The sequence below is a fragment of the Hyperoodon ampullatus genome, assembly GCF_949752795.1.
Source record: "Hyperoodon ampullatus genome assembly, chromosome: 4".
Taxonomy (NCBI): Eukaryota; Metazoa; Chordata; class Mammalia; order Artiodactyla; family Ziphiidae; genus Hyperoodon; species Hyperoodon ampullatus.
In genome coordinates, this window is record NC_136917.1 from 113,220,047 (window position 1) to 113,237,216 (window position 17,170).

At 40.1% G+C, this 17,170-nt stretch overlaps 1 protein-coding gene across 1 annotated transcript in view; it reads left to right on the forward strand.

Moving 5' to 3' along the window:
- DMGDH (dimethylglycine dehydrogenase) overlaps positions 1-17,170 on the forward strand; it is a gene marked incomplete at both ends in the record, with an annotated part of 60,244 nt that overhangs the window by 27,099 nt on the left and 15,975 nt on the right. Inside the window, 7 exons of the mRNA XM_079703954.1 lie at positions 2,135-2,304; positions 2,774-2,927; positions 4,936-5,101; positions 5,565-5,695; positions 6,966-7,183; positions 8,536-8,693; positions 11,056-11,115. Of these exons, the coding sequence (XP_079560080.1) occupies positions 2,135-2,304; positions 2,774-2,927; positions 4,936-5,101; positions 5,565-5,695; positions 6,966-7,183; positions 8,536-8,693; positions 11,056-11,115 (1,057 nt within the window). The remainder of the gene's footprint in view (positions 1-2,134; positions 2,305-2,773; positions 2,928-4,935; positions 5,102-5,564; positions 5,696-6,965; positions 7,184-8,535; positions 8,694-11,055; positions 11,116-17,170) is intronic.

Here is a 17,170-nt window from a genome sequence, read left to right on the forward strand (position 1 = left end):
TAGACCTAGAAGAAGAGCCTCACTCTTCTTTCCTCTTCAAGTTCCCTTTCACTTCCACTTCACACGTTACTTCCTTATGAAAATCTTATCCATTGGGCAGAGACATACTCTGTTGTTGGTTATACAAGGACCCATAGCCACCATGTACTGCTTGCCTACTATGTGCTTTTAAATGCCATGTCAATTACTTCTCCACCAGCACCATAAAGTGTGCACATGTGGAGACTAAAGCTCAGGGTGGTTACACCACTTGCCCAAGGTCACACAGCTGGTAGTGGCAGAACCAAAATCCTACCCAGATCCCTCTTACTCTATGCTTTTACACTTTCAACCACTACACCAGGGGCTCTCAATAGATGTTTCATAACATTCAGTTGTATGGGATTTTACATATAACTTAATAATGATTATAGAGCTGAAGTTTGTAGAAATCTAGTTTTTAAAAATAGATTTGATTCAGTATTATCCTCAAATAACAGCACTCTGCCCCATTTATTGGAAAGAACATGATGGTGTAGCAGTGAGACCACAGGAAACCGAAGCACAACCCTACTTATGCCCAAGGAGTCTGCCAAGGATGTAAATTCTGTTATGTGTGTCTTGGGTGAAAAAAGATTGAGAACCATTGAAGAAGTAAAGTCCAATAACAGGGAGTGTATACTGGGGGCAGAAGACTGAGTTTGTATCCTGAATCTGCTGTGTGACCTTATTTAACCCCTGAGTGCAGGCTGATTTTCTCATTGGTAAAATAGAGTTGCTAAAGAATAAATCACCTGGTACATGTTAGAAGGCAACAATGCTTGGTAAATCGTGAGTACTCAGTGAATATCAGAAGAACTTTAAATAGTTTCAAGTCTTATAAACAGTATCTCTAGCTCTCAAAAATGGCAAGTGTTGTATATCATACATTGGGACTGTTTAAGTGAATAAACATTTTAAGCATATATTTCACAATTATTTTAAGCATGTATTTAATTTTTTTTTTTTTTTTTTTTTGCTTTCTTGAAACTTAATGAGATTGTTTGTGGGTGATTTGGATGAGCCATGTCTCTTTTTAAAACTATCCAGAGAAGTATAAATTGCTGTCTTTTTATTCTGCTTGAGAAATATCCTTATAACAAATATAAGCATTCATTTTTATAAAGTAGAAAAACTGGTATCTTGTAGAAAAAGTTAGTTAACATTTCCAGTCTTTGCTAAGGTCCTCCCATGCTCTTAGAAGCTGCGATGCTGGCTAAGTAGCTTCATCTGAGGTACTAGAATTTCTTGCATTTTGGGGTCTGCTCATGTAGCTCCTTTTCCTGGTCCTCTACCGGTGACTCCCTGCTCATCCAGTTCCTCAGAAGCTTCTCTTGACTTAAACCACAGACGAACCCACAGTAAAGTCCTTCATCAAAACTTTCCTTTATCCACAAGAATGAATGGGTAGGACTGCCCATGGGCGACGTTAAACTGTGATCCCTTCATCTGGTATGAAATTATTTGCCACAGTCCTGTTCTTGGTTTTAAAGCATCCTCATGTGGAAATAGAAAACAAGCCAACCCTCCCCACCAAGTGACCCAAATTGCAAAATACAGGAGCCATTGTTTCTTCCTCCTCTTTCCCACAAGTCCTTGCGTGAATGCCTCTTTGTCTGAATGCTTCTACAATAATGGCCCAAGATCCTTGTGCAGAGGTCATTGCTATGGGAACCTGAACCAAACTGAGTCTGAGAAGAGATGGGTGTGCCACTCTACAGTGCACATATTTCTCCTGCAAAGTTCCTATTAGTGAGGATAATCATAGCTCAAGAGGGCTGATAAGGCACCAACCACATCTGCCTGTGTACTTCCTCTCCTCCATTTTCCTAAAGCATCCTTACTAGCTAAGAGCCGTAGACTGTTTTGCAGATAGACAGCTCTTGAAACTGTGGAAAGAAACTAGCTATCAAGTCAGGCACATTTAATTTCGATGCCTAAACATTTTTTTTTGAGGAAAAAAAAATGATAGCATAAAGATTATGTTGATTGTGTGTTCTGAATAGCAATAGCACAGAACACCGTAGCTTTGAGGACTTGTTAAATATATGGACATGTTTCATTGTTGGAAAACAATATGTGTTAGTAACAGGGTATTTATTTCTGTATTTGAAAGGTATGGCATAATCCATGCTGGTGGGGTAGGGAAATATCTCAGTGACTGGATCCTGCATGGAGAACCTCCTTTTGATCTGATAGAATTGGATCCCAATCGCTATGGCAAGTGGACAACAACTCAGTACACCGAGGTCAAAGCAAGAGAGTCATATGGATTCAACAATATGGGTAAAGTGCAAATTTACTGTTGTCTATGAAGTGTGTTCAGAAATGACTTACATCACTTCTGCCTTTAGAAGCTTTTTATTCTGTGTATCGTGGGGGAATGGTTAGGGAGTCTAAAAAGCATGTGCTTCTAAGACACAAAAAGGAGCCTATATGAATATATATCTTTAATGTGAGGAATGCATAAGTGATTTTAACTTTTAAATGTATTTTTATTTTACCCTTTGATGATCAATATAAATGACAGCTTTGGGTTTTTTTAAAACATAAATTTAATGCATATATATGTATATATATTATACATACATATATATTATACATATAATATATACATATATATATTATATTTATATATATATATATATATATGCTTCTAGACTTTAAGTGCTGTGTTTTCTATTTTCTGAATCCCTTCAAAATATTTTATAGTTTTGGTTCTATGCTATTCAGAGCACCGATTTTCCTTTTTCAGTTGGTTACCCTAAAGAAGAACGGTTTGCCGGGAGGCCAACTCAGCGAGTCAGTGGGCTTTATAAAACCCTGGAGTCCAAGTGTTCCATGGGGTTCCATGCAGGCTGGGAGCAGCCACACTGGTTCTATCAACCAGGCCAGGACACTGGGTACAGGTAAGTGAGTGACTTAACCTGCCTGTCACTCTCACCGCAGAATGAAATTTGGGGGTGGAATGGAGGGACCCCAGAGAAGTGCCATGTCCCCCTCCCACCCCGTCACTCCACCCCATTCCAAAGAGCATTGAGCCTTTTCCCACAAAAATCACTTTTTGTGCAGTGCAGGCCTTAGTTTATTCCACGTGACATTGGCCCACATCTAGGACCCATGTGGCCTCGCAAGACCTACAACCAGCCCAGATGAAGCCTCTGCTTGGCACTTTCCAGTTGCTCAGAGAACCTTCCCCACCCTCTCCAAATCCCCACATGGCTTCAGTTGGCTCCTAAAGGTTTGTCCTGGTTTAGGATGCCTGGCCAAGTCACATGGTATGGAAACAGTATGGAAATATGGATTTTCTATTTGTCAAGGAATAGCTCAAAGCAACTGCTTTCTAGTGTGTGTGCATTGAATCATGCAAATTATATGCACTGCTAATAAATTAGGGGAAAAGGTAATTTACTATTTTAGTTTGAGCTAAAACGTAAAGCACATCACTAAAACAATTCTCTGAATTCCTCTAAAGCTGTTGCCATTATACTTGGATTGCATACTATTGTTGTACTTGGGATTAATAGTGATTATATATTTTTTTCTCATGAGAATCCATAAACCAAGAGAAAACAAAGTTTCCTTTTCACGTTAAGTTCTACTTTTTCTTTCTCAGCTGTGTTTGGTCTTCATTGCTTCGCATGGGCTTTCTCTGGTTGCGGCGAGTGGGGGCTACTCTTTGTTGCGGTGTGCGGGCTTCTCATTGCGGTGGCTTCTCTTGTTGCGGAGCACGGGCTCTACACACATGGGCTTCAGTAGTTGTGGCATGCGAGCTCTAGAGTGCAGGCTCGGTAGCTGTGGCGCACGGGCTTAGTTCCTCCGCGGCATGTGGGATCTTCCCAGACCAGGGATTGGAACCCGTGTCCCCTGCATTGGCAGATGGGTTCTTAACCACTGCACCACCAGGAAGTCCAATTATCTCTCTCTCTCTTTTTTTTTTGACCTGTCATTTTGCTTATTTAAACAGGTTTTAATGTCTACTTTAAGATCAGATCTAAAAGGTCCAAAGTATAGTAGAGGGCCAGTTGTTGATTAATGAATTTGGACTCTGTAGTCAGCCAGTGGAGATTACCTGGGGGCAAAATACCGGTTTGGTGTTTCCTAAATAACTCAGATAAATGCCAGATCTATTCTTCACCTTATGCTATTTGGACCTGGTCTATTTCTTCTACTATTTTAATAATTAAACCACTGAAGACTCATTTTGCAGACTTAGCATCCTGCTCTGAAGTTAAAATACCACATTAACAGTCCACTCTGTAAACTAGAAACGACCCTGCATAATGAGTTAGGAGACCTTTGTTCCAGGCCCAGCTCTGTCATTAACTAATGCAAAGACCTTGGAAGTCACTTTGTGCCTTTTCTCTAAAAATTGAAGATGTTGGACCAGATCCTTGCTTACTCCAGGTGGATCAGCATGAAGCCTGTTAGAGTGCAGAATCTAGGGCCCCTCCGCAGACCTGCTGCATCAGAATCGGTATCTTAACAAGTACAAGTGATGTATTTGCATAAATGTTTGAGAAACAACAGACAAGATAGCTCTACCCCTCATATATTCTGGTTTAATTATGCCCCCAAATTAGTATTTTTAAAATGCTCCCCCTGGTGATTCTAATATGTAACCAAGGTTGAAAACTACAGGATTGGTTAACTTCTAAGCTCTTTTCCAGATCTGAGAACCCACATGGCCTATCTTATTTTCTACTTAATCAATACTTCATTCACTATGAAATGGGTCAAGGGATAGATGAGTAACTTAAAAAATCAGATTCCAATATATATGTATGATTTGTAGCACAGGTGGCACTTTCCCCCCAAATGAAATTTTCTAGGCAAATAGGGTGTATTAAAATATCTTTATTCTGTAATTTTTTGAAAATGAATAACTCTTGTTTTATGACAAACATTGTGTTTCAGGCCAAGTTTTCGCCGCACAAACTGGTTTGATGCTGTGGGCTCTGAGTATAAACAGGTTATGCAAAGAGTAGGGGTGATTGACCTGTCACCATTTGGCAAGTTTAACATCAAAGGCCAAGACTCCATTAGATTGTTGGACCATCTCTTTGCAAATGTCATTCCCAAGGTAAATAACCTTATAGGGGTACAAGGTCCAGGATTCTGGCCTACTTAATTCTCTACCTCTCGTTTTCAAAAAAACCAATATGTTATTTCAATTCACCTAATGATTTCTGTATGAACACCAGAACCCTTCAACTAACCAAGGGTATTCTAGCTAATTTTCAAATTTAAATTTTTGTTAAATGAATTATCATCTAAGGACCTTATGACTTTGTTTAGTTGTGTAAATGGGAGCCCCCAAATTGGCTGAAGTGTAATTTTTATGACAAGTAATTATAATGGTCATTTAAACTGAAAACTTCAAAATTAATGGGTTTAGGTTTACAGATAGTTCACACAATTGATATAAATGATAGCATTCAGATGTTTTTCATTGTTGACACCCACATTTTTATTTCCATGTGGTGTTAAAAGGACACATAAGATTTTTATTTCATCCTGAGGTAATTTAAAATTCTCTTGTGTAGGTGGGTTTTACAAATATAAGTCACATGTTAACACCAAAAGGTCAAGTATATGCTGAGTTGACAGTTTCTCACCAGTCTCCTGGGGAGTTTCTATTAATAACTGGTTCTGGATCAGAACTTCATGATCTTAGGTAAGTGTACACCTAGTAAGAAAATTTTACATGGATTATATATTGACCCAATCTTGCACCAAGGTATTTTTGTTTGTTTGTTTGTTCACCAGTAATTGAAAGTACAACTTTAATTCTTAAAATCTTATTGTTTTAAATAAACTTCATGTCTCTTAGAGGAAATTATTTGAAGGGCCCCTATGACCATCCCCCTCCCAAAGGTAATCCATCCATGGGGTTTACTGGTTTTAATAATATTAACTCCCATTTGTTAGGCATCACCAATATGTCAAAACCATTATTACACATTATCTCAATAAATTCTTTTAATAGATATATCTGCCAGGTATATATTATTCCCAATTTCAGGTGAGGAAAATGAAGTTTGGGTTAAAGTAACCTGCTCAAGCCAGCCTTGTTGATTCTGATGCCCACGTTTGGTCCACTTTAGTGAACTGCCTCCCTGGTTTTTCTTCTTCCTTTTTCATGCTTTGTGCCACAAAGCTGCATCTAAATCATTGACCTCCCAAGTCAATCCTTCACACGAAGGTTTAGTCTACTATTTAGTCTACTCTAAAATCTCTAATCTTCAGTATTTCAAAAATATTTGGAATATTGTTGTTTAATAAACATCTTACTCTGACAGATTCTCACTCTAGTTGTAAAATGATGCAAATTATATCCTCCAATCCAAGGTGCATTGGGAGCCATCTTAGTAGCTTAGCTTTGTGTCAATCCAGATGATCATTTTCTGATAGACTTGTGTAGCTCCAGGGACTGCTCAATAAATTATAAACAAGCCCTATAACTGTGTTCCAGTAACTCATCAAGACTCAGAAATTGAAACTAGTCTTTAGAGTTTTAATCTTTTCCTTGTCATTGTCAAAGCAAGTATGTGTCTGGTGGCAGGCGCATTATTAACCTTTAGCAGCACAAGCATGCCTCCTGTGTACAGGTATTAGAGAAAATTTTCCCAAGATTGAATCATCAGTTTAAATGCAATAGGGCTGTCACTATTTGAAAGAATCGTGTGGCAGAGCTTGTTTAAACGGAAGGGTCCTTCTGTACTGTGAAAAATTGCCCACACATTTAAGTGGGTAGTTTAAAGAGGATCATTTAACATCTCTGGGACTCAGTTTCCTCAACTTTAAAAATTAGGTGATTATATGAAATGATATTCTAGGGACTTTCTGGCAATTCTAGACACAGAGCATTTCTTCCGAGAAATAATGTTACCAACATGCATTATTCAAGCAAGATTTAACACGATGTTTATGAATCTCAAATGCAGATGGATTGAAGAAGAGGCTGTCAAAGGTGGATATGATGTTGAAATTAAAAACATAACAGATGAGCTTGGAGTCCTTGGCGTCGCAGGGCCACATGCAAGAAAGGTCCTTCAGAAACTGACCTCTGAAGATCTTAGTGATGATGTTTTCAAGTTTCTTCAGACCAAGTCTTTAAAGGTTTCCAACATTCCTGTCACTGCTATCAGGATATCTTATACTGGTAAGAATTGGAAAACAACCTAGAATAAGGCTCTAAAATTTAAAAGCAGTTACCAGAAATGTGTGCATGATGCACATATACACAGCACACACACACACATTCACTTTGGTCATTTTAACTTTGGAGAAAGATTTCTCCTGCCTGACTCTTCTGACAATTCTGTTTATTCACTCCCAGTCTGAGAGTCCTTCCACAGATTTCCAATTGTTCCAGGCTCATAGCTAGCTGCCTACCATTTGGAAAGGTAGGTAAGAAAGTGGGAAGAAGATGGCTGTTGGAATAGTTGGAAGGGTTGACAGAATATTCAGGCCAGCTGATTCTGTTTGGGAACATTCAAAGTGGTCTCCCATTGATAGAGTTTCCCATAGAGAACATTGTGAATGTATCAGGCACCGCTCTTAAAGCATTACCACCGATCTTCTTTCTTTCTGACTCTAAGTGCATTAGGGAAGACTTGCTATGCAGCTAACATTGCACATAGTAGATATTTGGAAACAGGGATGAATGAATGCTCCCCATTGGTGCTCTGGGCTCACTTCTAACTCCCTCTAGATTCCCTGTCCTTTCACAGAAGGCGTACTGGGTGCCCAGGCATTCACTCAATTACATGTTGCTCACGTTCTGATGTTTGTCCTGGAGAAGCACCTCACCATCAGCCCTTGACATGAGGAATGAGGCGAACACACAGTATAAAAGCCATAGCTCTTCCCTGGGCTTCCGCTGTCCCTTTTCACCATCCTTCCTCTGCCCAACCTTGGCAAAATGGTGACCAGAATAAAACATAAGCAGAATAAAAAATAAGCAGACTCTTTGGGTTGGGTGTCATTTTCTTTGTTTTTTGCCCACAGCTCTAATGGTGAATGAAATGACCAAATGGGGAAGAAGGGGGGAGTGGGGAGCATTAGAGACTATGACTATCCCACAGCGAAGACCATTTGAATAATTGTCATCAGTTGCCTTTATCTTTAAGCCTTGTGATTTGGGGCCAAGGAATTGGGGGTTGAGGTGTCTAAACCTTGAACCCCTTTTCTTGATAAACTCTGCCATGCTAATTCCTCACTTAACATTATGAAGCGGAGGTCAAGGGGCAAGAGTAACTCCTGCATCACAGTCTTTCTGTGTCATGAGATGTCCTAGATGCTACCCTCTGTGTGGGGGACAGGATGGGGCACAAAAGCATCTGTGATATGGCAGGCTCCTTTGCAGTGGGGTTTGGTTGCAACCTTTTTCTGAACTGGTCTTTTAAAACTCAACAATGGAATCTCTCCATTTATTGATGTGTTTTAGCTAATGCACATTAGACTCAATGATCATCATTCTTACTCTGGTGGGTACTTGTGCGTGTATTTCAGGTGAGCTGGGTTGGGAGCTGTACCACAGACGAGAAGATTCTGCGGCACTTTATGACGTCATCATGAATGCAGGCCAGAAAGAGGGAATTGACAATTTTGGAACCTATGCCATGAATGCCTTAAGACTGGAGAAAGCTTTCAGAGCCTGGGGATCAGAGGTTTGAAATGCTAGCATCTTTATTAAAATTTTACGTGTATGGTATCTGATTTTTATATAAGGGTTAGTTTTAACTGCGTTAACATTGGCTCTGGCTGTAAGAGAAAGTACGTATTATAAGAAAAAAAATTTTTTTTTTGTTTTGGCCATGCCGTGCAGCATGCGAGATCTTAGTTCCCCAGACCAGGGATCAAACCCATGCCCTCTGCAGTGGAAGCGCAGAGCCCTAACCACTGGACCACCTGGGAATTCCCCGAAGTTTTATTTAATTAGGGAAAGAGGTTTTTCTCCTCAATTTCCCAGTTGCAGATTCAGTGGAATTATGACATAATGTTTATTCTGCCCTAATTCCTCCTGCTTAGCAGAGAGTCCTGGACATCTGTCTCTGACTGTGTGCAGAGCTGTGGCTATCCCAAGGGAGCCTGCCTACCCCACGGGACTTGAGGACTACCTTTCAAATTCTTCATTCTCCTCTGTCACATTGCCCATCCTCAGTTCTTTCTTATCCCGCATCTTTTGGGGAAGTAGCAACCAAAGGGGTCTTTCTGACGGGGGTGGGGGCGGTTGGTGGTCTGGGATGTGTTGGTCCAGCCCACTCCCACCATTAATAATGGGAACTCAGGGTTTCTATTTGTGTAGTTACACACCATTTTCATAGGCATGATCTCATCTACCTTCTCAGCTCTCCCTGAAGGAGGTATTATTGGTGATTCTTGGGCAAAGGGTTGGCAGTTCTACACACAATCCCTGTTCGAAACACAATCACACTAAGAAATAATAAACAAGTTGATCCAGATTACACAAAAGTGGCTCTGTTCTCTGTTTTATCTCCAATATGGCAGGCTATTTTCAGACCCCTTAATTTTTTCAGATTTGCTAGTTGTTTCCTTGGAAGACGTTAAGGTTTTAGGCCTGGGAGGTGAGATAAGGGACAGTGGTAAAAGATGTACTTACTTCAGGGTAGGGTCTCTTGGGTTCATATGTATCCTCCACCACATACTAACTGTGTGGCCGTAACCCTCTAGAGTCTGTTTACTTCTCTATAAGATAGGGCCAGTCTTTCTCCTCCAGAGTTATTGTCGAGATTAGATAGTCTACAAAGTGCCTAGGATATAACAATAAATTTGAGGGCAGAGTGGGTTTGAAAGTGCAGGCAGGGTCCCTTGAACAGCTAGACCAGGGGCAGAAACAAGTGGGCTTTGAGGTGGAGAGGGCAGCCTCCTGGAGCCCCTGAAAGAACAAGGGCCCTGGGGCAATTCACTGTTTTGCAGGAGAGGTGCGGTGTTATAAGGGTTCTCAGCCTACAAGCTGGGTGTGGGTGGGGTTCTTAGCAGAGGCTGCTGCAGGGAGAAAAGTAGAAGAGGACGGCTCTGCCTCCACACTCCACAAGGGATGAAGCAGCTGAAGCAGGCTTTGAGGTCAGGCGTTTCTGCGCCTCCCTGCCTTTTCCCTCGGACCCCTCCTCTGAAATGGTTTTCTCCATCCCCCGTCCCTCCGATTTCCCAGCAGTGCCAGCACGCCCTCTAGTGTTAATACATCAATCAAGCATCTGGGCTTTGTTTCCATTTTTTTCCTGGAATTCTGAAACTTTGAGCAGGTAAAAAATAATTTTAGAGGTGCTCAAATGGTTTAGGAAATATGAGGCCGAAATTTTATGTTATGTAAAACAAGTTTATATTGCTCATGCAGTTCATACGAGGGCTGTATCGTCTTTTTTTTTAAGTTTGGCTACTTTTTATGAGGTTTAGACCAGTTCTCCTGGAGCAAAAGAGACCGACGACAACAAAATAAACAAGCAAACAAAACTCAGTTCTAGTCCCAAATAGTGGCTTTAGTTCCCCTTGAACTATATTGTAATAACTCAACCAATTTTAAAAGATTGAGATTCAATCTCTATTTTTCCTTTTCCCTCTCCTGAACTCTGTAGAAGCCATTTTCCTATCACCTGCTTTATCCTCTACTTATCCCAATTTCTGGATGATTGTAAGATAAGTAAATTACTTAATACCTTTTCAAAACCTATTTATGTAAAATTATTAGATAAAAGCTTCTGAAAGTCTTGTTTCTGGGAAGACATCATTGTTGTGGTATCCCTCAGATGTTTATTATACAAAGAGAGCCTTGGAAACAAACTGTGAATTTTAGTTTCCAATTTGCTATTGAAATAACAGTATTTGCTGAAAGGCTACATTTGAATTTTAGATTTAAAAAAATTACTTTGACGCCAGTCCACAATTTTCCTTTTTCAGAATCTATATTCATAGTGAAAAAGTGTTCTCTTCCCTAAAAAGTATATATGAAAGTGATGTTATTAAAACAATTTGCACTCATCTAAGATTTAAAATGTGTGTTTTCCCTTTTAGATGAACTGTGATACAAATCCCTTGGAAGCTGGACTGGGATATTTTGTAAAGCTAAATAAGGTATGTTTACATTCCAAAGTGTACTTGAAGTAAATCTTAAAATTATGCTGTTTCATGACAAGGCCATGCTTTAAAATTTAGCCAAGTATGATTATAGGACACATGAGATGAACATATATAGTAAGCATTGCTCAAATGCTTCATATTAAATTTGTCAAAATTTGATATTAGTTCAAACAATTGCAATGTGCTTGTAGATGTAAGATAGCAGAATCCAGCAACTTTAAAGACTAGATCTAAATTCTAAGATTAAAAATCAGTAAGGGGGCCTCCCTGGTGGCGCAGTGGTTGAGGGTCCGCCTGCTGATGCAGGGGATACGGGTTCGTGCCCCGGTCTGGGGGGATCCCATGTGCCGCGGAGCGGCTGGGCCCGTGAGCCATGGCCGCTGGGCCTGCGCGTCCGGAGCCTGTGCTCCGCAACGGGAGAGGCCACAACAGTGAGAGGCCCGCGTACCGCCAAAAAAAAAAAAAAAAAAAAAAAAAAAAAAAATCAGTAAGGATAAGATGTCAGCAGACACTCTTGTAAATCTTGGTGACTTGTGAAGTCACAATTAGCTAATGAGACATACTGCATTCATTGACTCTCCCTGGGTGCTCACAGCACAAAGAAGCAGCCTCGCCCCAGCAGATCTATCCATCTGCTATTGAGCATCTTTGTATGTAACTGCAACATCTGCGTATAAGCAAACTGACACATTTCAAATATGTTCAGCATAAAACAAGTATTACTGAGAAGCCAATACAGGCCCAAAGAATCATAACTGATACGAACATTCCAAAGGGAACCCCTGCATCAGTGGTTCTCAAACAGATAGCGTCAGCATCACCTGGCAGCTTGTTACAAATGCAAATCCTTAGGTCCCCGCACAGACCTACTAAATCAGAATCCCTGGGGGTCGGGCCAAGAGATCTGTGTTTAACAAGCTTCAGGGGATTCTGATGCACCTAAAGTTTGAGAAACACCACCCTACCTAATTATTGTGGAAAAGCATATTATGAGCCTAGCTCATCTATACAAATCCCACAAATATAAATGAGGTTATTCCACTGTTATGGTCTGAATGTTTGTGTCCCTCCAAAATTCATACGCTGAAGCCCTAAGCCCCGTGTGATGCTATTTGGAGGCGGGGCCTTTGGGAGGAAATTAGTTCAGATGAGATCATGAGGTGGGACCTCCATGTTGGGATCAATGTTCTTATGAGAAGAAGAAGAGAGATCAGAGGTTGCTCTCTCTCTACCATCTGAGAACATAGTGAGAAGGCACTGTCTGCCAGCCAGGAAGAGGAGGCTCATGGGGGAACCAAATTGGCTGGCACCTTGATCTTGGACTCACCAGCCTCCAGAACTGTGAGAAGTAAACTCCTGTTGTTTCAGCAACTCCATCTGTGCTCTTTTGTTATAGCAGCCTGAGCTGATTCAGACACCTATTAAGCGGTGTCTCAGTTACTATAAGACAACTTAATGGAGGTACAGTTAGCAGTAATATTGAAGGATAAGGATGGCAGCTGCTTTCACTCAGGATATTTGTTAGAATTCCAAAATTCCTGTTCTGGCCTGCCTTAGGTGCTAATCAGCTAAAGTAAAGCCTGTTTCCCCATTCTATGGAAATATGTGAACACATGAATATGAATCAGACTAAGGAAACTTTTTTTTTTTTTTTTTTTTTTTTTTTTTTTTTTTTTTTTTTTTGCGGTTAGGCGGGCCTCTCACTGTTGTGGCCTCTCCCCTTGCGGAGCACAGGCTCCGGAGCACAGGCTCAGTGGCCATGGCTCACGGGCCCAGCCGCTCCGCGGCATGTGGGATCCTCCCAGACCGGGGCACGAACCCGTGTCCCCTGCATCGGCAGGCGGACTCTCAACCACTGCGCCACCAGGGAAGCCCAAGGAAACTTTTTTAATGCCCCTGAATCAGTTCCCAAATTCTAAGCTAAGATATTAACATAAACATGTATATTTATAGCATTCGATTTTAGGAAAAAAAGAACCTCCTAAAGGGTTTTAAAGGGAATATCTTTCTGTGCATTTTCCCCGTGACTTTTATTTTTATGATGTACCATCTGCCTCCAGACCAGAGAAAGCAGGTGCTTGAAGTTTGGGCAGAGCCTAGCAGCAGATTGCTCCTTCTGATAACAGAAGTCTTGGTTTAGCTTTGTAAAATAAGGGTGAAAATGACCTGACTCCTGAAAGCACTAAAGTTCTGTTGTTGGTCACCAATAGATAAATACATAGCTGACTTTTTTGCTTCAGTGTTTGGGTATTATTGTTTGGGAATAAGGCACAAACAATCTCTTCATGTTGAAAATGGATTTTTAAAGCTCTCTTTATGATTATAAGCAGGTGTAGTGTGGATTGCATATTTATTAGTTCCTTTAAATTACTTCAATAACCAAAGCTCAGCTCAAAACTAAGTAATTTAATAGATAATGATTTTGATTTATGGTATATTTTTATGATTTCTGTATTGTTGGTTCTCATTTTGTTGTCATAAAGTTAATTTCTAATGCTTTCATTGGGTGAAGGTCCATGTAGCACAAGGATCTGGACCTAATCAAGCCAGTCTTTTTTAATTACCATGACTCAGGTCATTAGTGGGCATCAAGCTAACTGTAGCGATGCTTGCTAATTTCCAAGACAGGTGAATAGGTTGGATCAACTTTGTTTCAAGCCTATTTGGTGATCTCACAACAATTTCATCTTAATTTTGTAGCAGTCTCTAATGTAAAACAGGTTCCTGGAAAACTTATTTATATTATAAACTGAACTGTGTCACTTGGTAATTCAAGTCCTGTGCCTCAAAACAAAAATGTTACCCAACCTGGCTTCATACAACATTTTAAAGAATAATATAATGCAAGTCCATATTGCTTTGGAAAATTGATGTTATATGAAAACTGAAGCAGCAAATACAGGGGAATATTTGTATTTAATACCAATCAGAACAAAACAAAACCCTAAATCCTGACATTTCACAATATTTTAAAATCAATTCTTTTCTTATCCTTCAAAGTAAATATGTAGACTTCCCTGCTCGGCCCTTAAGTGTTTCCACAGTGATTGTGTAAGCCATAATATGAAGAGAAATATAGAGATGCAGGCTGTGTCGGAGTTAGGAGGACCACTGGAGATCACGCAGCACCACCTCTTCATTTGAGGATGAGGAAACTGAAGCACAGAGAAGTGACCTAGGTGCTGTCCTGTGTGTTGGCCCAGGTTGAACTCTGACCTCCCTGCAGTGCTGTCTCACCCACCACTTTTTCCAGCCAAGTCCTTTCCCATAATGGGCTTATCGGCCTTGAAAAACTGCCTCCAAATTTTCTGGCAACATGTATCATAGAATCTGCATGGCTACATTTTATCGATGAATACCTCCCACAGTTATGTTTCTGTTATAAGTAGTTTTGTGTTTTGTGGTAGGATCAGAATAGCTGCTTTGGCCATTTTAAGAAGGAAAGTGGGTGGGTGAGGAGATGGACCATCTGACCTTATTAGACTGAACTGTGTTCTTATCAAAACTGGTACAAAAGTAGGGAAAAGAAGACTGGAGTATTGGAGACATCTCAGATCGTAAAGATGGCATTTGCCTTCCTTGACTCTTAGAGTTGTCTGAGCCTTGGTCTCCCTATGGTGTGGGCTTATGTGAAGCAAATACGGACGTGTGTGTACATTCATTCATCTAGTCAACATTAATTAAGTACCATTTATTAAACACCTCGCTAGGTCTAAAAGTTAAAGATACAGCTCCTGATGGCTCTCAGATCTCATGAAGCTTGGAACAAATGGAATTTTGGGAACTAAAGCTGTAGGATGCATTCTTAACCTTAATTCTGAAAATACTGTTCTTCATGAGGAGGGTTGTGTAGTAGTGCGTTATCAGTACTGTCTTGTAAAGAGTGAGCATAGGGTCCTGACAGGAAGTGTTAAGCACAACTGTGAAACAGGTAAAAATAACTGAATATTTCCTGTTAAGTCTTCTCAGCTAAAACCCCTTTACCTGAAACAAGTCATATCATTGTGCTTAATAGTATTATAATTTGTTCCAGAGGAAGTTACTTTTGGGGGAAAAAATTAGTGGCTTTTTTTTTTTTAGTTGGAAATGAAAGAAATGCATTAATTAAAAGCAAAAGGAAAATCAGCTGCCTTAGGTTGCAGTCATAAGTATTCTTGGAATTTTCCTCTTGGAATTACTGAATCTATCCATTTCCAGATAACCCCAGCCAAGAGCCACAGAGAATCAAATACTAAGGGTAATGTGTTAAGAGCAGAAGAATTTTTTTTTTCTGTAAGATCCCCCCAACCTTTCTCTCTCTCCCTCTCTTTTCCTGTCTTGAGTTTCTAACCAGCAGAAACAGAATAAAACATGATATCTATTAACCACAACTTAGAAGACAGTATTGATTCTAGAAATTACAGGGTCTCTTTTTTTTTTTTTTTGGCGGTACGCGGGCCTCTCACTGTTGTGGCCTCTCCTGTTGCGGAGCACAGGCTCTGTGTCCCCTACATCGACAGGCGGTCTCTTAACCACTGTGCCACCGGGGAAGCCCCAGGGTCTCTCTTTAAGGAAAGATGATTTAAAGCATAACCATTCAGTAAGCAAAGCAAAACAAAAGGATGGTAAAGAGGCAAAACCCTCACCACCAGGCCGACCAAGTATTCAATAAATATTAGTATTAGTAAAACATCGAAGTGGAAATAAATCATTGTTCACAGAAAACCAGTTAGAAAGGAATTTCTAGTATGTGATGGTGGTGAAAGTACCCAGCTCTGGGGAAATTTTAGGTAAATGGTAATAAGATTTGAGGAGGCAAAACATTTTCAGCGACTCTCAGTCCTGGCTGCATGTCACAATCATCTGAAGTAGGATTCCTTTATTCATGCAATCCTTTAAAAAATCCCAAGGCTCAGGCTGCATCCCAGATCAATTAAAAAAGAAGAGCTGGGGTAGAGACTCAGGCAGCAGTATTTTTTTTTTAATTCCCCAGGTGATTCCAAAAAAGATTGAGAATGATTGTTTTTAGGCCAGTGATTTTCAACTGGCTGAATGTTACCATCTTGAAGAACTTAAAAGAAGAATTCCCTGATGCCTTACCCCCAGTGGTTCTCAAAGTGTGGTTCACAGACCAGCAGCATCAATGTGACTTCAGAATTTATTAGAAATGCAAGTTATCGGGCACCATTCCAACCCCCAAAATCAAACTCTGGGGGTGGGGCTGGCAATCTGTTTTAACAGGCCCTCCACGTGATTCGGATGAGCGCTGAAGTTTGAGAACAGAGACCTGCCCAAACCAATTGGATCAACCCTGGGGGTAGGGTCTGGTTTCTTGTTTTTATTATGCAATGAAGATTGAGAACCACTGTCTTAGTTATTTTAACCTCATACCTGCTTATGGTCCTATGCATAAACAGGAAAGCAGAAAAACATCCTGGTCAGACAATTGGCTACCACTTAATATATTCTGTCCCAAATCTTTTTCTTTTTTTGAATGGATTTTTTTAAAAATATCACCAAGTTCTAGCTCTGTGACCTTGGAAAAGCTATTTTACTTCATTTTCCATCTGGGATTGCTAGTCTGTAAAATGAGGGCTCCCTTCCATGTCTAAAATTCTATGAAATACCACCTTGCAGAGTGGTCGAAGACACTTGCTATGTTATCTATATGAGCCACACGATTGTATTATTTTAATTAAGCCATCCTTCGTCTCTTACCCATTTCTGTTGCTGAATGATAAAAGGAGAAAAAAAGAAAAGGGGGGAAAAAGGAAGTAAAATCTAGTCTGAGATCTAGTTTAGCATTCTTGAAACATCTGTCAGAGCACATTAAACTAAAAACCATTGAATCATTATCCTCATATATATCCAATTTCTGTTATGAAACAATACTCTGTTTCCAGCCTAAAAGCTTAACTGTGCTATTTAGCTGACTGCTTTCTAATTTGGAAGTCTATGGAAACTCTGGGCTAGGAATGAATTGAAGTAATTCTTTAGATTGCTTTTATTTTATTGTTATTATTTTAACAGCTTAACATGCAATAAATTGACATTTAAAGTATACCAGCTA